Source organism: Melitaea cinxia, chromosome 4, assembly GCF_905220565.1.
Source record: "Melitaea cinxia chromosome 4, ilMelCinx1.1, whole genome shotgun sequence".
Taxonomy (NCBI): domain Eukaryota; kingdom Metazoa; phylum Arthropoda; class Insecta; order Lepidoptera; family Nymphalidae; genus Melitaea; species Melitaea cinxia.
Genome location: NC_059397.1, coordinates 5,956,502 through 5,982,796, shown reverse-complemented (window position 1 = coordinate 5,982,796; position 26,295 = coordinate 5,956,502). Strand labels below are relative to the sequence as shown.

At 32.4% G+C, this 26,295-nt stretch overlaps 1 protein-coding gene across 1 annotated transcript; it reads left to right on the top strand.

Annotated features, from left to right (window-relative positions):
• The first annotated feature begins 4,477 nt into the window (after positions 1-4,477).
• Positions 4,478-24,513, top strand: LOC123670049 (tetraspanin-2A). The gene is made up of 5 exons (XM_045603559.1): positions 4,478-4,585; positions 20,173-20,370; positions 21,156-21,332; positions 23,585-23,770; positions 24,178-24,513. The coding sequence occupies exons 1-5, from the start codon at positions 4,478-4,480 to the stop codon at positions 24,256-24,258; spliced, it is 750 nt and encodes a 249-aa protein (XP_045459515.1). The 3' UTR covers positions 24,259-24,513.
• Positions 24,514-26,295: the final 1,782 nt, after the last annotated feature.

The window sequence follows — 26,295 nt, the reverse complement described above, 5'->3', positions numbered from 1 at the left end:
CGATTTTAAGCTTTCCCGGTACGATCCCAAGGCTGTTCCGATAGCGGTAACTTAAAACTGATTTCGATAATTAATAGTAATTAAGTTATAACTTATAATTATCTATTAATTATAATGACGGCCGCCATTTTCCTTAACAACCCTAGAAATATATTAGGTAATTGCTAATTAGCGTAGCCGATTGATGAACAATCACAATAAATAAAACTATAAAAACAATAATAAATACATATTAACTAAATGTTATTTGCTTTTAGAAGCAAAGAATGCAGACGGTATACCCATTTGATAACCATTCAACTTGATCTAACATCTTATCCATTCATGTATACTTTATAACCTAAAGTTACATGTCTAAGTATTTTTTTTCACATATAGCGTATATTTAATGTAAAAGTCCAATTAGGGTTTAACAAATATTGTCTTATAGTTAATGCAAAAGCATTATGTAAATAGAGTGTTGAATTATTTATCTGTAAAAGACCTAACACGAAGCTACCCGCATCATGCACAAAAATTCAAAAATGAAGAGCTTTCAAATTCGTCGACATCCCTAGGTTCTTTCACTGGCAGAATGATGAGACTAGGGGAGCACGCCAGGGCGCTTTGTAAATAGTCACCGCAATGGCTTCTTGCAGATTAATTTCAAGTGAGAATGCATCGTGGCTCACTATTCAAAGTGAAACGACACTCACCAGTCACTACAATATACTCTTCACTTTTATTAAACCTCCGCTAACAGACAATCAGTTCTGTATTCTAGAACTTTTAGAATACATCTACGTTACTTTAAATTATAATATACTTAAGATCGCTTTACTTTGAGATTATTAGAAACGCAAATACTTCCCATATCTTTCTCTCCTTTGCTCTTCTCTTCTGTACCTTTACCTGAGGGAAGAAAATGACAACGCATAACGACAAGTCGACGGCGCTCACGTCGACGTCGTGAAGTATTATGTGTCAGTGTGTATTAAAAAAGATATGGAAAAAGACCCCACGCGTGAAAGGCTTGTTTACCGCTTAATTGTGTAATAAACCGTTATAAAAGTGAAAAATCAAGAAAAATCGCGAGTGAGAACCCCTAGAGCGATTTTTTCACCGGGTTTGAAAAATTATCTTATCCGAAGAACGAAGGTACGCCATAAGACGATCTCATTAAAATTCTTCACCTTCTTCACATTTTTTACTCGCGCATTTATTTACTCGCACACCTAACCAAGTACTTTTCTAACTAAAAATCCGACTGAAAGAGTAAAAAATAAGGTTAACATTTGTAGATTGTAAATATATAACAGTTCAAGCCGCTAAATAGTACAGCTGAGTGCTTTCAAACGCTAAACCTGTCATTTAAATTGAGTTCATGTTAATAAAAAACCTCGTGAGAAATGCATGACGCATTTTGGTATAAACTCTGAGACTTGCATGTCTGTTAACTTGTATTGATGCAACATAAGAGTAGAGGATTTTACCCAGCTGTGGAATACAGAGTAACTCTGTAAACGCAGTCTATATAGTTTATTTAGCTGCATCTTGTGGTTTCACGCGTGTAGCTTCCAAACCCTTAGGAATGATGAAAAGAAGTAGCCTATGTAGTAATCTAGATCCTCAGCAACTAAGTAACAAGTTTCATTACAAACAGTTCAATACTTTTTACGTGTAAAAATAACTAACCTCCTCACAAAATTTGGCATTTATAATATAAGCAGGATAGCCTGTAATCATAGTGGGGAGTCTTTATACGAGAAAGTCGTTTGACCAACCTAATATATAATCCTCATCGATATTTCCTACTCTCGTCACATACTTAACTAACTTCTGTAACGAGATTGTGTTGCTAATGGCTATCCCTTTAAAATTATTAACAAGGTTCATGTTATGCTTCCATTAAATTATCGCACTAACGTGTTAAATTAAAATGAGAATATATAGAGTATCTATAGATATTCTAGCAAAAACTAAGTTAAATTTGATAGTAAGATATAAAAAGTGCCATTTTTACAGTAACAGTATTGCAAAGAATATTAAAAGAAAACTCAAGTTACTTTAGTATGCCTCTAACGTAAGACAATTGTAATAAATAAGAATGGAAATATCTCATTTAAATTACGAAACATTTTTTAATTAATTTATAAAATGTTTTCGACTAACATTTAAGCTTATTTCTACATTTATAAATAATCTGTTCCTCCGCTGCCATGACTAACGTAATTTATATTTCACCCTAGGTCGGTAGGTTCACTAAATTTTTTTTCGTTCCGCAATAAATCTACGATGCAAACCGTTTTTAAAAGTATTTACTTTTCAGATCTAGCGACTGTTAAGTAAATATTTTAAACAGTGAAATGTTCTCGAATTGTAAAATTTATACAATTTCAAGTAATGGATTTACGGTTCGCGTTTCGTGCGTGGTTATTTTCTAAAACGTCGTATATCTTTCTTATTTATGTTTACAGCTTATACCGGCCACAGCCATTTCTGTATAGTTTGAATCCGTTTATCGGATTTCGAACACGTTTCGGTCGAAACCCGTTCCGATACACTTGATATATAAGCGTTCACCCAAACAAAATTACAAGGAAAAAATTTTTCTCCGTCATATGTCAGAATAAATTGGGAATATTGAAATAGGACTGGCCTTAACCTTTGGTATGAATTTAGGAAAAGAAAAGTGTTAATGAATATTTGATTTTTGATATCATAGATATTGGTACAAGTAACAAGCAGTCGCCCGCGGCTTCGCACATGCAGAAATTGAAAATATTTACAAAGAGGGGGAAAAGATTTATCATAGTAGTGTATAATCATTATATGACAACAATTTAGGATATCTTTATATACAGAGAACAAATGCTCTGGTGCAGTGATGCGAGTAATCGCCTAAAACACCGACAGTTTGCGGGTTTGATTCAAATATTTCTTTCCGTTATGGATATCGGTCCTTGCGGGTCTTCCCACCGTATCTCGGAGAGCCGTTGATAACGGTTTTTATCATAAATACCTGATAGCAATCGTTACTCATATAATAAGGGAATATATTCGTCAACCCATAGTGGAGTAGCGTGAACGATTAAGCTCCAATCCTTCTCCTACATGGAGAAAGAGGCTTTGCCCAACAGTGGGTTGTTGCAGACTGAATGCCTATGCGTATATACCAGATTTATAGTTCGCCTTTCATGCGCTGAAGCTACCATACTGCTTGCAGAGCTCGTTCTCAATTTTGCTTAATGAAACAGTTGTGCGAAACACAGTCTTTCCTAGGTTTTCTCGAGCCATTTTAAGTAATTTCAGAAATACTAAGAATTTTTTTATTTTACTATACAGAATTTCCGAACTTTCGCGAACGCTGGAATGTTTATCATATATGTAAACAAAACTTAAAAATAAAATTTTATGATTCTAAAATTTATTCTTCCAAAATGACAGAAAAAGAATTATTTAATAAGACGCACTTTCATATAAAATGGCAATGATTTTGATGTAAGTGGTTATGCGTTAATTTAAAATTACAACTCCTATTTCACTTCTATAGAAGTACATATTTTCAAAATCTTTTATACTATTAACTATAAAGTTGTAGTTTTTGTTACATTTTTAGTACGGCTCATGGTCAAATCCATTCTTGGTATACGTTAACTAACAAGCAACAATATTACTGTCAAATTCAAGATTTTTAGCTCTCATAAAACTTGTGAGAGCCCTTATTCTTAAACTCAAAAAATTCTAAATTTCATCTTTATGCGTTCATTGTTTTTTTAATATTTCATGATGAGTCAACGATACAACGACTGTTTTATATATAGATTTCTAATGCTATTTGAATTCAGAATTTACTGTATAGATTTTGATTAACAAACAACTAAGACGCAAGATTCTGTGCAATGTTTAGCTTACCAAAGTTTTACATTTAGCGCCGAAAACAAAGATAAACTAAATTTACGTACATCGTTTACATATTACATCGCATAATGTTATATTATGCTATAATGAAATTCGCAACGAAATTTGTGTGAGAACAAAATTACTCTTCATAACGCTTTAAAAGATAGCTCCTAAACATGTTTCTTAGTTAAAAAAACTTGAAACAAACAACCTTTACGATTTTGTTTCTAATTATTATCTTACTTTTGAAACGATTTATTAAGATATATGAATATCGTAAGCTACCAAAACAGTATTCTATCTCGAAACAAACGAAACAAAGGCTAATTAGGTTTATTTAGGAAACTAAACATCTTTTCAATAAAGTAAAACAAAATTTTAAATTACATTAAAAAACTAAAACAATAATCAGGTGTGGCAGCTCAGTCAACGCCATATCTTCTACCTTTATCTCAGCAAATATAGATAACCTAGCTATGTGAAACGCTTTATCTTCCTGATAGCGGGCAGTAACGATCCGATCGTCTGAATGGACAGCCTTAAATAAGTTTCACCAGACAAAACTGTTTGTTGTGAAGTGAAATATTAAAGTGCTATGGCAGGGGTTGGCAGAGGCGACGGACAAGGACCGGCGGTCGGGAAACTCGAGTCCCAGATTTATTGTATCAAGTACACTTTGTTCTGCTTCAACGTTGTACTGTGGGTGGGTATTGGAAATTGGAACTAGTGGTTCCTTCCAACTCCATTTCTGTCAGTGTATTTATTTTGAATTAGATGTACGTATTTACAGTCCAACACTAGTTTCAATTTAAGATGTGAAACTACGGAAACGGATATTGTTTGTGTTTATTATATTGTTATACGTAGTCAACGTATGTATGACTAATCGGTTTTGTATTAGGCAAACAATATTTTTCTCCAATTTCATACCACAAATATTATTGTGATACAAATTAAGATGATTAATTGTAAAACAATTAAATAGGAACTGAGGTTTTACAAAAAAAATTAAGCATTGTATTTAACAGGTAAACTGTTCATGTGTATACGTTATACGTTATTGCGACTGATACAGCCACGTGGAAAAGTAAAAATACGTGAAATTTATTCGCCGAATTTTTTAAATCTTGAAATATTTTGATACCATATTCACTATTTATAATACGTTCTAAATAAAGGGCGTAAAGACACCGTTATCAGTTTGATAAGCCACTTGCCCTGTTTTCCGAGTAACGGAGTCATAGTTTGTGAATCATACAATGAATTAAAAATGACACAACAAATACGCAACGTTGCGTTTTAGCATCAATTATTTGTTTATTAATTTGACACTCCTATAAGTTTTGCATTGTGTACGTGACATTCCTCGCAAATCCGGCGTATGGCAAAATTTTATGTTTTTTTGGGGAGGTACAACTCCATTTCAGGCAAACCATCTTTATCAAATATCGCCTTATAAACAAATACCACCCTTTCTTTCATCTTCTTTTCACCTTCAGCCTTTTCTTCGTGGTTAATATTGACAAACATGAACGAACCATACAATCCACCAATAAAGACAATACACAGTCTATTCTGACCCCATACTAGTATTCTGCTGCTAGCCACGCTGATTTGACCTGGAAACAAAGGCTCTTTGAGAGCTGGGTAGAAGATTAACAAGCTGGAATAAGTACTGTACAAGTTGTATTCGAAAAATAAGGCATTACAAGAGAGTCCAAAAAAAAGCGCGTGAACTAAATAATATTTAAATTATATTTAGTTGTTTTATTGCGAAAAGGTAATCACAATCAAGTTTATCGTTTTATTTATTTCAAATTTTAGAATATAGCTATACGCCACACGACTTCAGCTTACATTTTCGTCACGTTCGCAGCGTTATTACTGAAAATATTTAAGCTAGCACTAAGCAAAACAACGGTTCGAAAGTGTCACGAAACAGATGTTCATCAAGTAAAGACAACATAATTCAAAGAATAGAATTGTTTACGGTACCAAGATTTAGATCAATCCTACTAGGCCCTACGTATCTAGGGCTACAGCTGGTCATGCACCATCGGCAAATCTCTTTACGAGATGAACACAACGACCTTGAAAGATTTGTTTGTTTATAGACGTTATTAATTAAGAATGTTAACCATAGATTGATTTTTATCGGTGGCTGACGACATCGAAATGTCTGTCATTCTAGACATGGTGACAGCAAATTTTATTGCGGAAGCTATTTATCAACATTTAAATAAGCATTGTAGTTTAACATTGCGAATAGTCATGAAGTTCTCTTTTTTCTAGACGTATAGTAAAGTATATGATTCTTTTTAGTTTCCGTGATTGTTTGTCTGAGTAAAATTTAAATAATAATGTATAGGTAGTGTTCACAATTGAATATGTTTAATTCATTAAACCCTATCGCTCCTTCTGTTTATTTCTGATCACATCTGCTTGTTTACACGTTTATTTACGCTTCGTACAAATACGTCATATTCTATATTTTATCTTAAACAAAAATTCTTTGTTCAACAATATTTATTACTTACTAGCCCCCTGCGCGCGTTGCTACGCTTTTTTGTTTTTTTTTTTGGTCGTTCCAACTCATAAACTCATGCACAACACTTTGCAATGTCTTGCAATGACTTCGTCTCGTGAACAAGACATTCGCAGTTAATTTCGAAATATCGAGCTCCGCAAAATGAAAATAGAAAACATGGTAAATATCCCGTTTATGAATAGTGAGATAGATTTTCAAAAAATGTAACTTTTAAGAAAAAATACCTCATTAATTAAATCATAATATGTCCTAAAGTAAATTAATGGAATATGGTTTCAAAAGAATCTCACGACCAGGTTACATTATGAAACAAAATTAAGCTAAGAAAGTTGTATAAAAAGGCAGATGTTCCACATAATTTTAGATGGACAGACAAATTATGGCCTCGGGTCGGTAATTTTGTAGAGAGGGGTAGCCTTAGGGCTCGAGCACAACGGCCTTATCTTACTCAATCTGTGGTATGTTATATTAACACATGATACTGAAATGTAAAATTAATTGTAGCCAAAACATGTCTTTTGTCTCTTTAACTTGCAGATTTTACATGCAATAAATATCGATCAAACAAATAAATAATAAACGGGATCTGGGTTAGCTAAAAGTCTGCAAAAATCTTTTATATTTTATTTTAATAATAAAATGAAATAATATTGTAATATCTGACATATCATTTACTAAATTATTTCAAATATTTAACTAATTCTATATGTAATTTATATTACAAAGAGCCATATATACAATACCTTACTTAAGTATTAGTAGCACACGGCGTCAGTAATAAATCCTACGGTTTTAAGCAAATATATTTTTCTCTTCAGTTTAACTTTTATTGCAATATTAAATGTTCAGTAACTCCAACTTTACATCTTACATTTATGGTTTGAATTTTTTTATATATAAAATTTAAATTACAATTTACTTAAACAATATGATTGAATAATATTTTACTACAACTGATAATGTTTATAAGTTACGAGTATTTGAAGAATGAGTAACAAATACGGATTTGCTTTAAATTAAAAATCGTCATAAGTTATGATAATTTGCCTTTAAGCGTTACCAATACAAAATAATCTAAACTATTTCGACTACTATTATAATTAGTTTTATACATTTTTATATTTAATAATAATCAGAAAAAAATAACAAATACAAGAAAAGTACGAAAGGCAGCCTTATCGCATATTGCAATTTCTTCCAGACAAGTTTTGGATGGAAACTATAAAAATTAATAATTTCGTACGTTAATTTTGTGTAGTACTAGTATTTACTTAATATATTTATATACATTCGATAATGATATCGTACCAAAAAGTCTCAAACAGATAAAATAGAACAATGTACAGTGCGATGTGTAATCGTCCTTATCGTTATCTAAGGCAAACATTAGCGGCACGCGGCGTCAGCAGTAAATCGTCTTACACAACTTGCCCGATACAACGGTTATTAAGCATGGCTAATTAGCAAAATTAAACATCAACTATGAGGGTAGTGAACGGATGGGTTTGTTGCTTTGATGGGTCTTTGTTTTGTATTATGTATTTTAACGCTACGCTCGCTTGTGGTACAGCCGACAGTAAGTTACAAGTTACTTAAGTTCATGTAACTTGTTTATGTACGGAACATATATCCGTAAGTCATTACCATATCTTTTTATTATATATATATGTATATATATTCTTATTAGCTTACTATAATATATCTATATAATTGTAACTAATCACCAATGTCTTCTGAGTGGAAAAAAGTTTTTTTTTTGAAGTCATTCATTCTGATACATGCATTTCGGAAAAAATGTATCATACAATATGGCGTTTAGTTTTCACCTTCTTTGTTGGACAAAAATGTTTAGTAATTTTAACTGAACCCAACAAAATACAGGATATACATGTATCCATTGAATTGAACTAAAAACAGCGTGTTAATGTGGTTACTGCTAAACTAAGACCAAGTATTTTCTTGTATGGTAAAAGGAATCACGAAGCTATTATTCAGTTTATTGATACTGCTTCCCTGCTTTTCCGGGGATTAATTTTACAATCAAGTATATTTTTTATCTAAAAATAACTGTTAATGACTTTTGATGCTCTTCAAGCTGCGTCGAGAAAACCAACAAAGACAAATACTCAGACTAGAAATAAATATTTGGATCGAATATCCACTTAAAATGAAAATCACACTCACGACCATCGATGGTAAAGCTTTGGAGGAGGACTTAAAAAGTTAAACATGGATACAAATAAAAATCCATACAAACACGTAATATAACGTTAATTTGGGGACTCCTCCGCAGTCAGTTAAGTACATATTTACCTTAATCCATTTTTTAAACAGACTAAAACAATATTGTCTTATTATTGTTACGAACATAATATGAATTCGATTATTACTTGTAAATCAAATCCCCCGCACGAACCTAAGACATTTACGATGTCGTAATGGTTCTATAAATTGAAGTGTCAAGCGAGTCGATGCCAAAAACGCTGAACGTCAAGTGTCGTTCAAACCTGAACAATCGTTAAGGTGTTCCTACACAAATGAGAAATAATTGCTCGAGTCGACCCGCGAGGTCAATCTCAATAATTGACTTTTGGAATTGCGCCAAGACAGATCAGTGCTACCATTTAAAATGTCAGCTCTATATACGGTTCCATTTCTGTCCCTAGATTTATTAAAGCTGTGCCCGCGACTTCGTCGGCGTGGAATTTAAAAAGAAATATTCAGTTCGCATAGTCACAAAATAAATAAATTTCTAGAATAAAAGTAGCCAAGTTACTCCTTATTACATTAGGTATCTGTCACTGAAAGTCCCGTCAAAATTGGTTCGGCCGTTTCAGAGATTGGCCGGAACAAAGAGACACACAGACAGAGAGAGAGACAGAATTAAATTAAAGAGAGAAATTATAAAAAATGTAATTTTGGTATATGTACCGTGTATACATCCATATGCATTTAGTAAAAAGCGATTATTTTAATATTACAAACCGACATTTTATTTATTTGTAGAGATGTATAGATGTTATTACTCCAAGAAGGGCTCAATTAAGTTTGTTTTAAGTTTACTGTACAAACTAAGTTTAATGTTAATGAAAAGGTAACTTGTTCAATAGTAAATAGTTTTCTTAGTAATTTGGTTACCAAAAAGACCTAGATTTTCTGATATTAGTGATTGTTGATAGTTTTTTTTGTATGTAAATTTTACTTTTTTGTGGTCTACAGTCAAACTTTTCCATTAATCGAAAATGCTAGCGACAATATTGAGTGTGAAGCGTTTTTTATATAATATTTCCATTGTTTTCGTTCACAAATTAATTTATATCTTAAGTACTTTTTAAAATATTACACTTAAGTATAAATATAACACTCTTACAATCTGCGATTCCAATTTCATAATTAATCCTATTTTATTAATATAAAACAAATTAAACCGCACAATATAAGTACCTACCTAGAATCTTTGAGCCACTTAAATTAATAAATGCTTGTAAAAAGACGACACTTCTCTCGTTCAACTTTAGCAAAAAGTTTAGGATCATGCTTCGCTGCCTTCAATTAGCTGATTATGCGCTTCAGAAAATATTAATTTAACCTTTAAAATATACCCAAAATGTTACTTTCTATATGATTTATTAATTTACCACGCGGTTCAACATAAGTTGTAGATTATGTTCATTGATCATCAAACCAAGTTGAGTTCAGTTATATATACTATAATTTAAAGTACTAATAAAATATGTACAGACACTCAAACAAATTTACAGAGACAAAATACTACACAAAATATGTATATATAACGCATCACAGAAATAAAGGGGAATGGTATGAACAATTCTGTTCAATATGTAGTCAGGCTGTAGAGATTAGAAAGCATCACGCAATAATTGAGCCGTAGTACCTTAAAAATATCAACCTTTCAAATAAGCATCGAAACGTAACGTAGGTGTAACCGTTTGGGATATCTAACTAGAAATAAAAATGCATTAATTAAGATACGAGTGCATGAAATACATAAGCACGGTAATAAAAATGATTTCAAAAACGATGAAACATGGAACAAAGCGCCCACGTCTTCAATTCTACGCTTTTCTGCTGACTCTGGCGTCTCATTCCATTAACAAAATTTATTTTTCCACAATGCTTTCGGTAAACGGTAACGCTAAGCCGCTGGGCGGACCCGTAAAGAAGTCACGATTAGCTGTACTTCGACTTCAATTTATACGAAATTTTGTATTCTATTTACCTACAAGCAAAATTGAATTCCGTAAATTTTGAATTAAATACGCATTACGTTAAAACAAAGCCGATTAACCCAACTCAGCAGCAAACGTTCAAGGTGTTAAGTGTTTGTTTAAAACTTAAAATTCGGGACGGATTCGTTCCGGGAGTTGCGTAGAAAAGATAAAATCTACCATATAAGATATTCAAATCCCTTAAGTGCACGCTGCGGTTGAATTGCGAGAAAAAGTCCCATTTCGAAACGTTGTAAAAGTCTTTATTATTCCAGCTTCACAGGTGTCTCAGAGGAGATACAACGGGAGACGGGACTGACGTTTCCCTCTAGGTACGAAAACGGCTAGACACTTCCAAAATAGTACTTTTAACTCTTGTTAGAAAAGGATATCTGCAACGAAAGAGTCATTCTCTTGTAGACTTTTGTAAGTTTTTTTGGAAGTACCGTTAAATTGGTAATCTATGGTCTGATATAAAATTTAACGTCTTAAATATTCACGTATCTACATTGTAATGTCATATACGAGACGCTGTTCACGCGGCAGACAAACGCGGTGCGCGTTTTTACGATGCTATAAATTTTTAACATCACAAAAAGTATGTCTTTGGCTCTTACAACGAGCAAAACATACTTTCCGCGGCATCGGACAAGAATATAAATTGTTGGGGTTCGATGATATAAGACATGCGACTATTGATTAATAATGGTTTCATTAAAAGCTGTTTTTAAACAGACATAAAATAGAAAAAGTAGTAACATATTTTCTATATTGTATAAAAGCTTTACATGGACATGGGACATGGACCTGAATAATTGTTTCTTTTTGTGATGTGTGAGAGTCACATTGTTAATTGATTTTACAAACTCAATTTTTAAGGTGGAACAAAGTTGGCAATATAAGTTAAAGTACAACAAAATATTCACATCGAATTGATACACTAAAACATTCATTTAAAAAAACTTAAGTCAATATTTTCAATAATTCGTTTTCATTGTAATCAAAGGTCCGAGATGTAATTTATAATTGAAGAACGAAAACCAATAAACTAACGATAATAAGATATATTTTTTTTTTTGAAAATTAAACCTCTCTTTTAAATGGAACCCACATTAAATTAATCTTTTCGCTTATGTCATAAATATCGTGAATTTCCGTGTCTTAGCGGTATGTCTTACGAGGTAATTGAGAAAGCCAACCCTTGGCCCAAGCTATCTTATAAATTCTCATTCCATATTTTTCTTTTAATTTTTTACCTACGTGGCAATATTTTATGAAACAATTTAGTATAAAACATATGTGACGCAATTTATTGATTTAATATGCAAAACCTCAGAAAACCATGAGTTAGAAATAGATTCCTAGAAAAGAATATTTTAAAAACGAAATTTAGTAAACAAGCTAATTTTTTATAAAGCGGCTGCCATAAAATAAAGTTTTCGAACTCGACGATAATCGCTCCATTAAAAACAACTCGCCTAGAATTCGACAATATCGATATTTTTCTTTGTTTCAAATTTATTAGCTAGTCGGCTTCATTCACAGATTGTCCAATTTATCATCGCAAGAGCGTGTATCAGCGAGTGTATTCGAGCGTTAATGGCGTTCTGGCCTCAGCATTATATGATTTTTCTCGATGCAAACTGTACAAACGTACAAGTCAACTTTCCGCGTCATTTGGCGAAGCCCTAATGGATTGCGAACAGAGTTGTTGTCTCGACAAAGGTTTTTGCAGACAAAGTATAATGATGCGTAGATGTGGTTCTTTTTCGCTTGTGAGATAATGTAGCGACTGCTAAAGCGACCTGATTCTTACAGTTTTTGCTTGATTACTCTCATCTTAGACGGTCTAACATAGAAATATATCCATGCTGAAAAGAAACAAAAATAGGTTTTAAGTCAAATAGACTTTTTTCAAATGTTTCATTTTTTTTTTTGTTTTTTTTTTTGTACGTTACCATTATTTGAAAACATTAGTTAACCTTCTATTAGATTTTTAAATGACTCTTATCTCAAAAGTGCTGTTGTAGTTTCGCAACAATGTATTATGATAGTCGGTGTAGTACGGGTGATGCAACTCAAAATGACAGAATGTAGCTTCGAAAATAAATATTTTCGTTAATTTTAGCGCAAAAGTCACGAACAAATAGTTATTTGCCGGTTTTCTAGAAAATATTTTCTATTCTCTCTCTTATAAATGAAGACAGGTGCATTAATTTTTCATGTTTGTACACAATAAGTCTGACAAACGAAATAAAAATTCTATTACAAAGAAAACAGACAAGAACTGTTAAATATTATACAAGTTTGAATAAGGTAAGAAAGTTTGCCCGATAGTTGAGGTGCGGCAATTTGTCAGAAGCGCAGAAGGTATATTTTGAACGGGATATTTCTGATGTAACTAAAATACTCCAGGTAACTTCAAGTAAATGTACGTGTATATATATATATTCATATATTCATATTTAATATAATACCTCGCAATGATGCTTTTATCAATGAATTGTTTTATATTAGAAAATGTTGTCTAAAAATTATTTCATATATCTTTTTATTACTTTGCAACCCTTATACATTGTTAGTCACTTCCTCTGCCAAAAAGTTGAGTGGAAGAAATCGATCTGTTAGCGATAAGGCTGCCCGTAGCATTGCTGGACAGATTATGTACTATATATTTAATACTTATGCAGAATAAATCTTATAAACACAAGTACGCATTGCTGAGTTTCATAACTTTGCTAAGAACCAGACACTATCATGGGATGCACCAGATTCTTCTTTATACATACAGAAATAATAACAATTTATTTTGGGAAGTGTATTTTAATGCAAGCTAAGGTGAAGTGAAGCGATCATCATCGCTTCACTTAAACTTAACTAGCACAACTTAGCACAACTTGTATCCAGTAATACAGGTGTCGCCTGCTCTGTTCGTGGATACTTTATAAACAGTAGTAACATTTAACGCAGACGATACTGAAAATTTGGGACCGCTAAGCACAAAACCATCGACGTTAACTGTATTTTATTTAAGATGTTACTTGGCTTGACCTAAGTAACAACGTACTGAAATTAGTAGACTAACAAACAACCGTCTATCAAATTACAAAAACTTTTTTGCTTAAAAATATCAAGCGAATATAAATAAAAAAATAAAGTAAATAATAAAAATAAGAGAAGTAGAAGAGAAAGAATTATAGCCTCGACAGTTAATCTTCTAAGATATCCTTCATAGACATGCCTTTATTACATATTCAAGAATGACACAGCAATAAATCAAGAAAGTAATCAGAAGACACGTCTATGTTAGCAAACAAAATATAAGAGGAAAGTGACTTAACTTTTATCTATAACAATTTAGGGAGGCAAAAACAAGGCCATTAGATCAGAATCACGTGATCTCTGGATATCCATTCATCTCGAAATAAACTTGTTTATATACGTCCGATTCTATTTTATTTATCTGTTGATACAAATATCAAATTACACGGCATCTGACAAATAATTCAGCTTTTTTGATAATATTTTTGGCCTGGCCTTAATCCGTCTATTGCAGATTTATACACTGACACTATTGACGATTTAGACAGTGTCAGAAAGACACTGTGTTGCCTAGGACACTCTTCAGGAAAACGCAGAGTTGCCTACGCTACGGACGAGTCGATACCTGTGGAGCTAGTTCGGCTGCAGGAGTCTTTCGCATTTTAGAGCTATGCCACGAATGCTTGACGGAGACCCCATTCCGGGTTTCAAATGAAGTTTTTCTTCTCCAGGACCCTGATGATATTGAGCCAGGTTTATACCTCGGTCGCCTTTTGCGACCCCTACGGGAAGAAAGGGTGTTGTGCTATTCCACACGGCCGACACCACACGGCAATTTTAAAAATACATTATGCGCATTGCATTATCTTTTTCCAGTATCCAAAAATCTTTTCGATGAATTTGTTGAAGCTGTTGACTGTAAAAATGGGTGAATCACGTATTTCCGGCGTAAAACTTTATGGCACTCACAGAATTAATGAGATTGTAAAAGTTATACTCAGGTCATCATAGTTTTATTGTTGTTATTATACAGTTAATGGTTTCATATCTGCGATTTCAATAATAATAATATCAATCGATCGATTCAGCCTGTAACGTGCCACTGCTGAAAATATGCCTCTTTCTTCATGTAGGAGAAAAATTAAAGTTTAATCCCCAACGCTGTTCCACTGCAGATCGGCGGATATATCTCCTACAATGAGTCGGTACTCAATAAGTTATTTATGATAACAACCAGGACCGATACTACCGATAGGACATTGGAAAAAAATATTTATAAATTCAGACATCCAACCCGAGCGGGAACTTACCCCGCAAACCGCCGGTGTATATGCGCTGACACTGCACACGCACCACAACGCAATAGTGATTGTTATATTAATAATAGTATTTGTTGATAATTTAGTGGATTGTAAATGAAAAAACTGTTTAGAATACAGAAAAATTGTCGACGTGTTTTATTGAACAACTTATCGGTACAAAGGAAGCAAGTAAAAGGGAAGAGAAAAAAAATGTTGCCAGCATAATGCACACAAAAAAATAATGGTTGCGTTCTCAATTACCAACACTCCCTCCAGAACGCAAACCCATTTTAGTTATACAAAACAAATGTTTTTCAAATGCTACACCCTTTGTTAAATTATCCGCTACCATATTACAACCATTAACAAATATAAATTTAACTTTAGAATTAACAATATTTTCTTTAATAAAATGTAATCTAATATCTATATGCTTAGTTCTAGGTTTATAACAGTCTGTAGTTGCCAATCTTATTGCACTCTGATTATCACTATATATAACTAATGCACTATTCAAGCCTTGACCGAGTTCAGCCTGCAGTTGTTGAAGCCACAAGGCTTCCTGTGTCGCCGACGCCATCGCCATATATTCGGCCTCCGTTGTAGAGAGCGCCACAGTCTGTTGCTTACAGGAATTCCATGATATGCAAGCATTTTGAAAAATAAAGGTATAGCCGGTGCAGGATCTCCGGTCATGTGGGTCACTGGCCCAGTCCGCATCGCAGTACCCAGTTATATCTCTAGAGTCCTCCTTGACATAACATAACCTAAGGTTCTTGGTTCCTTGAAGATATCTCATGACTCTTTTTACTCCAAGCCAATGTTGAATTCCTGGATCATTACAGTACCGACTCAGTTTATTCACTGCATAGGTAATGTCAGGTCTTGTGACTTGTGCCAGATATATAAGACAGCCCACTGCTTCTCTGTATGGGAAATTATTATTCTCATTTTCAGGTTTCTTATCAAATTTTGTATTTACCTCTATTGGAGTGCGTACCGGTTTGCAGTCTGACATGCCAAAGCGTTCCAATACTAGGTTAATATACTTCTCCTGGTCTATCATGATCACACCTGCCTCACGATTTCTATTTATATTTAAGCCAATACATTGTTGTATCTCACCTAGATCTTTCATACAGAGTTCCTCTTTCAATTTTTCTTTGACATCTGTTGCTGTTTTCTTATTATTTGTAAAAATCAGTAAATCATCTACCCAAACTGCAATAAAAAACATATCTGATTTATTCAATGAAAAATAAATGCATGGATCAATTCTTGACCTTTCTAAACCAATTTTAACTAAAATAGTGTTTAATTTTAAATTCCATTGACGACTAGCTTGTTTGAGTCCATAAATTGATTTATGTAGGTGACATACTTGTGAATTTACTTTATAACATTCTGGTTGTGACATGTATATCTCAGTGTCTAGGTCACCCTGAAGAAATGCACCGATGGCATCCATCTGAAATATTTCTAGGTTATACTTAGCAGCTAGAGCAAACAAGAAACGGATAGAGGTGTACCTTACCACTGGAGCATAGACCTCATCGTAATCATTTCCCTTTTTCTGAGCACAACCCTTTATCACCAATCTTGCTTTAAAACGAACAATGTCTCCCTTCTCGTTTGTTTTACTCTTAAATACCCATTTACATGGTAAAGCTCTTTTGTCGGATGGTAAATCTACAAGTGACCAAGTTTTATTCTTTATTAAGGATTCATATTCCTCTTCCATAGCTTTTTTCCATTGTTCGGCATGGGAGGATGAAAGAGCCTCATCTAGAGTCTGAGGATCGCTCAAATTTATAATAGGACAAAAATAACTCACGTCGTGTTCATCACTCTCTGCATACTGGACAGCTCTGCGAGGACGTAAGTTAATATTACGTGCTGGTGTCGACAGATCAGCTGATTCCTCGGGTATGAAAGATGAATCATTATTGTCATCAGAGTGATACTCATCATTTGAAGAATGGTCAGAGTTACTTTCTTTTAATTCTACTTTACAGGGTTCTTCAGTAGTCTTTACTTCAGGATCATTCTGTGGTGAACAAGGCAAGTACACATTATTATTAAATTTTTGAACGTTTTCTAAAAATACTACATCTCTACTCTTTATAATTTTATTTGTGTTTAAATCAAGTAACCGATATCCTTTGCTAGATTCACAATATCCAACAAACACAAATTTTCTAGACTTAGGGTCCCATTTTTTGCGTTTTTCTTTAGGAACTTGAGCCATGACTTCAGAGCCAAAAATTCTTATATTTGATAGGTTCGGTTTCTTTCCTGTCCACATCTCAATCGGAGTTTTACCATCTATAGATTTAGTAGGTGATCTATTAATTATATAAGCTGCTGTTGCCAATGCCTCACCCCACAATTGCTTTGGCAATTGAGCATCAAACAACATACATTTTGCTCTTTCCACCAGTGTCCTATTCATCCTTTCAGCTAGCCCATTCTGCTGGGGTGAATATGGCGTGCTAGTTTGGTGCTCAATTCCATGTCTACATAAAAAATTGTCAAATTCTTTATTACAGTATTCTTTACCATTGTCTGACCGAACAATTTTTATGCTTCTACTAAGTTCATTCTCAACTTTGCATTTATAATTTTTAAATACTTCAAGAACACTCAATTTATCTTTCAAAAAATAAACATGAACCATTTTAGTAAAGTCGTCAATAAAAGTGATAAAATACTTCATACCTCCCAGTGATACTTGTTCCATTGGTCCACATAAGTCAGTGTGGATAAGCTGCAGTGGGTGTGATGCTCTTGAACCAATATTACTAAAAGGCGGTCGACTCTGTTTACCTTCGAGGCAGGTGGTGCATGTGATCGGACTCTTACTTGTCTTAACAGGAAACGGATAGATCCCCTCTGCATGTTCCGGTAACTTGCTAACATCTGAGAAGTTAAGATGTCCCATGCGCCTATGCCATAAAACAACATCATTTAAATCATTTGAGTATGTTAAATTTGAAAATTCTTCTCTGTGAGTATTTAACTGATATAGATTGTTGACTAGTGTGGCTGAACACAAAAATTTATTACTCTGATCATAAATATCACAACCTTTATCTCTAAAATTTACTTTACAGCCATTTTTCACAATAGCACTTACGGATAAGAGGTTGGCAGCAAGTTTAGGTATGTATAGAACTTCTCTTACCTGAATCTTAGTTTGTTGATTACCATTTAACAATAAATTAACCTTTCCCATATATTCCACAGGTAGCGGTGTCTTACTGGCTACTGTTATGGTAGGTATCGGTGGGCTTGTTACATCATACATCCAGTCACATCTATTAGTCATGTGCATGGACGCACCGGAGTCCACATACCAAAGGTCCGGATTCATTGTTTGTGAAGAAACTGAAAAAGCTGCAATAAAACTTTTATTTTCTTCTCCTTTTACTGTACTCTTCTTCTTCGGAGCACGACAGTTCTTAGCAAAGTGTCCGTGCTTGTTGCAATTAAAGCATCGGGGCCCTTTATGAGTATGTACCTTAGTAGTACTGTGATTTTCATGAATGACGGGTCTTCTTGTAAAAAATGCTGTACTCTCTGAACACTGAACTTCCTGTAAAAGTTTTGTTTTAATTGAATCAGCATTAATTTTGATACCTGAGCTCTCTAAACCCATTATCATTGGCTTATAAGTGTCGGGTAAGCCAGCTAACATCAACGTTCCAAGCCATTCATCATCAATATTAAAATTTATATTTCTAAGCTTGTGCGCTGTCGACATAATTTTTGTTACATAGTCATCTACGTCTCGAGAATTTTCCAATGTAGTAGTAATAAGGTCTCTCAACAAGGCTACTTTCCTGTACAACCCGCTGTCATCAAAAGCTTGTTGCAAACACTGCCAGACTTCTTTACATGTAGTCGCGCTCTGTACATGTACATAGTTAATCGGATCCAGCATTAATATAAGTTTTGAATGTGCCTTTGTTTCCTTACGTTCATCCATATTGGTTCCGTCAATACAACTCCACAATTCTTCCAGCTTAAAATAAGCTTCAACTGCGAATTTCCATGTCGCGTAATTGTCCCTTCCAACAAGTCTGTCGATATGGAATGGATTGTGGCTTGTATTTGACATTTCTATACGTAATATTTATAAATTTTGAACTTATCTGGTTAGAGACTGACGGACCGCGCCACGTGCTCGTCGACTCTTACGCAATCTTAACACACGCCGATCGGATTCTTATTATTTCTAACTGCGTTGTTTCTTTTATCAACCACGCTCTGCTACCATGTTGATAATTTAGTGGATTGTAAATGAAAAAACTGTTTAGAATACAGAAAAATTGTCGACGTGTTTTATTGAACAACTTATCGGTACAAAGGAAGCAAGTAAAAGGGAAGAGAAAAAAAATGTTGCCAGCATAATGCACACAAAAAAATAATGGTTGCGTTCTCAATTACCAACAGTATTATTATATTAGACGAATTTTAAGAGAAAAAGGAAGCTTAATTGTTATCGAAACAGTTTTTTTTTTTTTACTTTAATGCAAAATTAAAATTCTATAATGCGACTGTTGAAGGGTTTTTATTACCATAATTGAATAATTATCCCACAATAACCTTACATGATAACATACTTGTACAAATGTGCAGCCAAGACTTATAAAATCATTCCTCAGATTTATTTAAAACTGCATTGAGTATACTTTATAATAACATTTTAAATAATATTTAATATTTTATAACAAATATTTACCAAGTTTATTCAAAATCATAATCCAATTTAAAATACAAGACAAATCTTATAATTTAGCTCATAAGAGAAATAATAGTCTAGAATTAGGTTATTAGCCTCTCGCGTTCTGCTTGTTTGTTAAACGAATTACTTTTCAAAAAGTTATAGCATCTAAGCATAGTAAAAAAACGATGATGTACGATATCACATGAAAAGTGTAACACATATTTATATATTTCAAAATGTAATATTTCCATTTAAAGCTTACAAGTACTACAGCAGGAATTCTTAGGAAATGAAATATTAATAGAGAATATTCTATATAAATTGAAAGATCGCTTTCTTTGGAATTTTGTATGTAATAAAATCATTGAAATTTGTAAAGAACTATCTGTCGTTTAGTTTAGTATGTATTAAAATAAAAAATATATATTTTTTATTTTCCAGTTATTCGGAGTGTCAATATTCGCGCTATGTCTCTGGATATGCTTCGAACCGGGTTTCAACGAGTGGATGAGGGTATTGGAGCTGCAGAAGTACTTCATCGGCATCTACATCATTCTCATCGTATCGCTGGGTATCATGATCATAGCGTTCCTTGGTTGCGGATCAGCTCTTATGGAGAACATCTCCCTGCTACTCATTGTGAGATTTTTTTTCTTTATCTTTATTTTTGTTATAAATTTAAAGTATTTTAGAGTAAAGAACACGAAAATAGTGTGATAAATAAGAAAAAAGTAAGAAGTGCTAGTGCTCGCGGTGGTGAAGAGAACATCTTAAAAAGCCAGCTTTTTCTAATGATACTCTAAGATGTATATACCAGATGTATATTACCATACCTTCCAATACGCATGGTTAGCCTAAAAGATTTATAAAAAGTTATATCCTATAGTAATCTTCGAGTATACAGATACAAATTGTTTATTATTTACCTTTATTTTATTACCCATGTCGTGGTTTGACGCCGCTTGTAATATTACAGTATTATGTCTTACAACCACGAAATATATCTTAAATCGTAAATATCAAATTTATTTTTAATATCAACGACAGTATAATTCAGTTTTATAACTGGTGTATTCAAATAATAAGCAGTTTGTAAATAAATTAATATTAATTACTTTTCCGTGTATAATATTTTTGTATAAAATAAAATACTAATTTTATTGATAATTCCAATACTATCTTGTCTATAACAATAAATCTAGACAATACAAAAATAAGACAATACAATTATGACTATGAAAATGTAACCGTTGTCTCAAAAACGAGTAGATCGATACTAAAATAATGTCATTAAATAATGATAAAAACCATATTTCATAATATTTAATATAATTTCATTTACATTAAATTACATTTAATAACAAAAAAATTGAAAATAAACAAAAGGTATGATTATTAATTATATTATACATTATTTTTTATAGTACATAGGGACACAGGTGGGATTATTTATATTTGGTCTAATCGGTGCATGCGTCGTGTTGGACTTCTCGACGTATGACTCCAGCATCCAGCCTCTCATCAGGAACGTGATTCTTAGACTCGTGAACAACCCGCAACATGAAGGCAGTCGCGAGATATTGAGGATGGTGCAAGAAGGAGTACGTATAGCCTTAATTTTTTGACTTTAATATTAACTCATATGTAATATCAGCTACCACATTAATTCATTTGATAAAGAAACCTACATCGCTCGATTTTCATTGAAGTGTAAAGTAGAGTTGACGGTTAGGTTATTTGCAAAACAAGTAGTTTAATAGCGTCAATGTTTGGTTAAAGAAGTTCCAACTTAGGACGCTTACAAAAAATGCTTACAATAAAAAATTCACTAGGCAGTAGGTACTTCTTTAAATAAATCATTTTTCAATTAAAAATATAATACATTATAAATAACAATGGTGTAAAATCATCTAGATGTTTCCACACAGTTTATGCTTATCTAAGCATTTTTCCACCTTCACCGCATCGCACTTATCGATAACTTAGTTTGCCATAACCATGAAGCTGAGTTTAAAAAGTTTCTGATCGGTGAATAAGAGATATTGAACCTTAACAATCGTGGATTACAAACATATTTTATTACAAATTCTATAATTATACAACGATATATTTTAATTCCGATTATACCAAGTAGCCAAGAAATTACCTACACTGCTCGAAGTGTAAATGGATTACTGGCGGGTACTGTACTTTAACATTTATTTATTTATACTTTATTTTACACCACAACTACATATTAAACAATAAAAACATTTAAAAACATTTTCAGACTGTGAAGTACAATGGGCGGACTTACGTCTATTTAGCCATTTCTTCCAGACAACCCAAACATTCTAGAAATATCACTTTCTAAGGCGACGTCTATCAAGGAGAAGTATTGGAGGTTAATAACCCCGTCAATGTTTATTGGTGGTGTACATCTCGGGTTTCCTCGCTATATATTCGCTTTTTGCTCCAGAATTGGGGGTTCAATTCCCGCCTGAAATCTGTGAATGTATTTACATTCATACGTTTTATTTTATGAAAAAAAAATGTAAACCGGCAGTTACCTAAAACACAAGATTTAAGTACATTAATTAATATCAGTTATAACACAAAATATACAACTTAAATTTTGTACAAACTCTTACACTTTTAATCACCATATAAAAGTTGCAAAATAGTAGGATATGAAAGTACACCTAAACCCAATTAAGCAACGTGTTGAGTATCTATCTGCATTTAGCCGAACAGCAAAGCGTGATTTCCTAGGGGTGTAGTTTCGTCTTGCTATAGTGTAGTTTTTGACATGATTTTTAAATATTATTTTCATTTACATGAGATAGCTTTAAATGATATGAAAGAAAACTTCATTTTCATCACATCACTTGGAAATTATTTATATGAAATTATATGAAACATAATTATATCCTACAAATTTCTATCAAAAATAATAATATCTGAAAAATAATTGCACGAGCAACAAAATTAATTGTATACTATCAATATAGCATGTTGTAGGTAATTCTTTCGAATTTAGATATTTTATTATATTAATAATTAAAATGGACAATAATATAAATTGTCTGTTGATATTTCGATACTAAAAATTATCTCTTTAAAAATACGTTTATTTTTCATTGAAAATACTAATCAATTACTTAACAGTTCGGTTAAAAATTCTAATTATTCTAGCGTTTTTAATTAACTATATTTTTTTCAATCACTTGAAAAATAAAACAGAACAATTTCTAAGTTTTCCACGGTTAAAAAGGAGTTCGATAACGTCCTTTATCTACTCAACGTTGCCTGAAGTAACGAGTCGAAATCAAACCTTGCAAAAATACATTTAGAAAATGGACACTCGATGTGGAAACGTGGCATAGGTTCGCCGTTAGGGACGTTGGCAGTAATCAAATGACCCTGGCGGCGCATTCGCTTCGATGTCCGATTGAATATTGGAACAAAAATCTGGTGATATCTGTTCGTTTTGACTCTCAGTTGATTTTGATTGTCAGCTACGTTAATCTTTTAGTACTTTGAAGTAGATTCGATTAAGTCTACTTTAATACTAATATTTTATAATTATGAATTAAGTTTTGAAATATCATTGCTTGAAATTTTATAGCAGTCAATAATGTTTTCAAAGTAATACAAGATATTTTTTAAATGGTTTATAATACTTTTTAAGCTTTCATATATTTTGAACCCAACCGCAATATTTTATTGAAGGGAACGAAGGGAACGTAGCGCTCCGAGAAACGGTACAAGCGGTAAACATATTTTATCACTTTCATTATGAATTATTTATCTTTTTATATATTTAAAAAATGGTATAAAAATAAGACGTTATAACTTTATTTTTTTTTATCAGATTGGGTGCTGTGGGGCAGATGGTGCAATCGATTTCATAAACATGAACAAGCCGTTACCTTCAGAATGCCGTGACTCGGTCACTGGCAACGCTTATTTCCACGGTTGCGTGGATGAGCTGACTTGGTACTTGGAAGGTAGAACTGGCTGGTTAGCTGGCATCGTTCTTGCCTCTTGCATGATTTGTGTAAGTATTATTGTCTAATTTCTTTAAGCGAGATTTCCAGAAATTTGTGTTTTAAATTTACCTTACGTATTACTTCTGGTTTTAGAACATCAACTATTCTAATACCTATTTCTAAATATCAAAAAATAATTTTACATACTGCTGCTACTTATTAAATGAGTGCATAATCTTTATTACATTTAAGTTCAGTAAACGCTGAAAATTTTACTCGTATATTCGTTGGTTTATTAGATATGCCAATCTGCGAGAATTAGAAATCCTATTTATCAAATAAACAAAGCTTTCACGTCAATATATAACTACATATATTGCACAAATGTAGAGCTTATATAGATTATAGAGAATTTATAAAAATTTAAGATTGTAACACAATTATAAAACTATATAAATATAAATTGTTTTTCTAGGTAATAAATGCTGTCATGTCCCTAGTCTTAATCCAAGCTGTCAAGAAAGAGGAGGAAGAGTCAGTGGTGTATAAAAATTAATGAATAAATTTTAATAATATGTTAGAAACTTACTAATTAGCTTTACGATGTTATAGAGATATATTTCTTAAATAAAATTTATTTTTATAAATTTAATATCAATTAATATACTATTTTATAATTATAGAAAAAATAAACAAGTTATTGTGTTTACTACTCGTGAAATATTTTTACCACCGTTTTATAGATTTAGTTTTAACTGTAACACAACGATAATAGTTACCGTATATGTCACAATAAAGTGGTTACCAACAATTTTGTTTTGTTTAAATCCTTTAAAATTTTGGTTTTCCCATACTGAATGACGATTGTTTCATTGTTCCGACGACAACGTAGATTCAAAAAGACTACCAAAGTTAATTTTCATTTCCGCTCGTAATTTTTATGTTTTATCTATTCATTTATTTTGTTAGGTCAAATCACTTTTATATATAAAAGCTAGTACTACGTGTTAACCGAATTGCCATTTTTTCTATGTTAATAGAACAATTTTAGTCTCGTTTAGAAATAAAAAAAATAAAACATAGTAGAAAAAAATGGGTTTAAGGGTTTTTTATTAAATTATTATCATCATCATCATCACTTCAGCCTAATACAGTCCACTGCTGGAAATAAACCTCCACAAGTTCACGCCAAAAATGGAGTGAACTCATGTGTTTTGCCCATAGTCACCACGGTTGGTGACCGCAGGGCTGGCTTTGTCGCACCGAAGACGCTGCTGCCCGTATTTCAAAACCAGCATTTGGGTGGTTATCCCGCCCTCGGTCGGCTTTTTAAGTTCCAAGGAGGTAGTGGAACTGTGTTATTCCTTAGTCACCTCTTACAACACCCACGGGAAGAGAGGGGGTGGCTATATTCTTAATGCCGTAACCAAACAGCTATTAAATTATTGTATTTAAGGTTTTATTTTATTAGAGATTTTATTAGACTATTTTTTTTTATTTATGTTACTTCGTAACTTTTGACGGTTGTACCGGCTTTAATGATTTTTTTTTTATTGGAAGTAGGTTCTTATCATGTGATCCGATTTAAATTTGGTCGACATCTGACAAGTACTTTTCAGTTATACTTTTCGATGTAAATTGATTTTTTTTTTCGTTTGCCAGCTAACACAATTATTAAATTTCACAATTAATTAAAAAAATAGACTAAACATCATTAATATTCTCACAAACTAATAAACAAACTCGTGTATATCATTCTGTTTCGAAAACTATTATGGAAATAGTTACCGTACACGTTATACATTTCAAATTATTACTGTTAGCGGAATGTTTGTATTGGTAACAAAGTATTTACTCGTTTTCAAAATTTTTTGTACCAGACTAAAGACATGGTGTTTCCGATGCATACCCATTTACTCTTTATAAAAATGTCTAGACCTATATAACTACAATTACTGACGATTTTTAGCAAGTTAATAATAAAGTCCATTTATTTTTAAATATGCTGGAATAACTTAATATACCAATATGTTATCATAAATTTTTAGATAGTTAGGTAACGATAAGATTTTAGTACAAAAGTACCTAAATTTGATAAATTAATTTAAAAAAAATAACAAGGTCCGATTATTCTTAATAGATATAGTATACTGGAATATTGCCCAAGTCTACTGATCTCATTGAGATGTTTAGACTAAAATTCTACATAAAAATCATTTTTTTTAACAATGTAATGGTAAAATTTGAAAAAAAAAATAAGGTAATAAAACACTCTAATTTATGGGCTTAAACAAATTATTTTTACGACTATTTAAAAATGTGTCGTCTCCGTTATTGAGATGATAGAAAATTTTCGTTCGGAGCCAATTTATAAGTACCTACATTTCTGTTTATACTCTAAACACTAAACAAAATTCTATAGAACACGATAATTTATTTCATAAAGTAAATATTTAACAAAGCCACGGTAAATAAAAAACAAGCCTTATTTATTCTGAAAACATAAAAAAGCAAAAGTAGAACTGAAGTGTTGCTAGAATGCGTAAATAACTATCTATCAACTCGAGCATTAAAAACGCATTTCCCTTAGCAA

Excerpts from the sequence above, each read along its gene's own strand:
- LOC123670049 (XM_045603559.1), top strand. The coding sequence starts at position 4,478 with ATGGCAGGGGTTGGCAGAGGCGACGGACAAGGACCGGCGGTCGGGAAA. Across the intron at positions 21,333-23,584 it reads TGAGGATGGTGCAAGAAGGA|ATTGGGTGCTGTGGGGCAGA; the intron begins GTACGTATAGCC and ends TTTTTTTATCAG. Across the intron at positions 23,771-24,177 it reads TTGCCTCTTGCATGATTTGT|GTAATAAATGCTGTCATGTC; the intron begins GTAAGTATTATT and ends TTGTTTTTCTAG.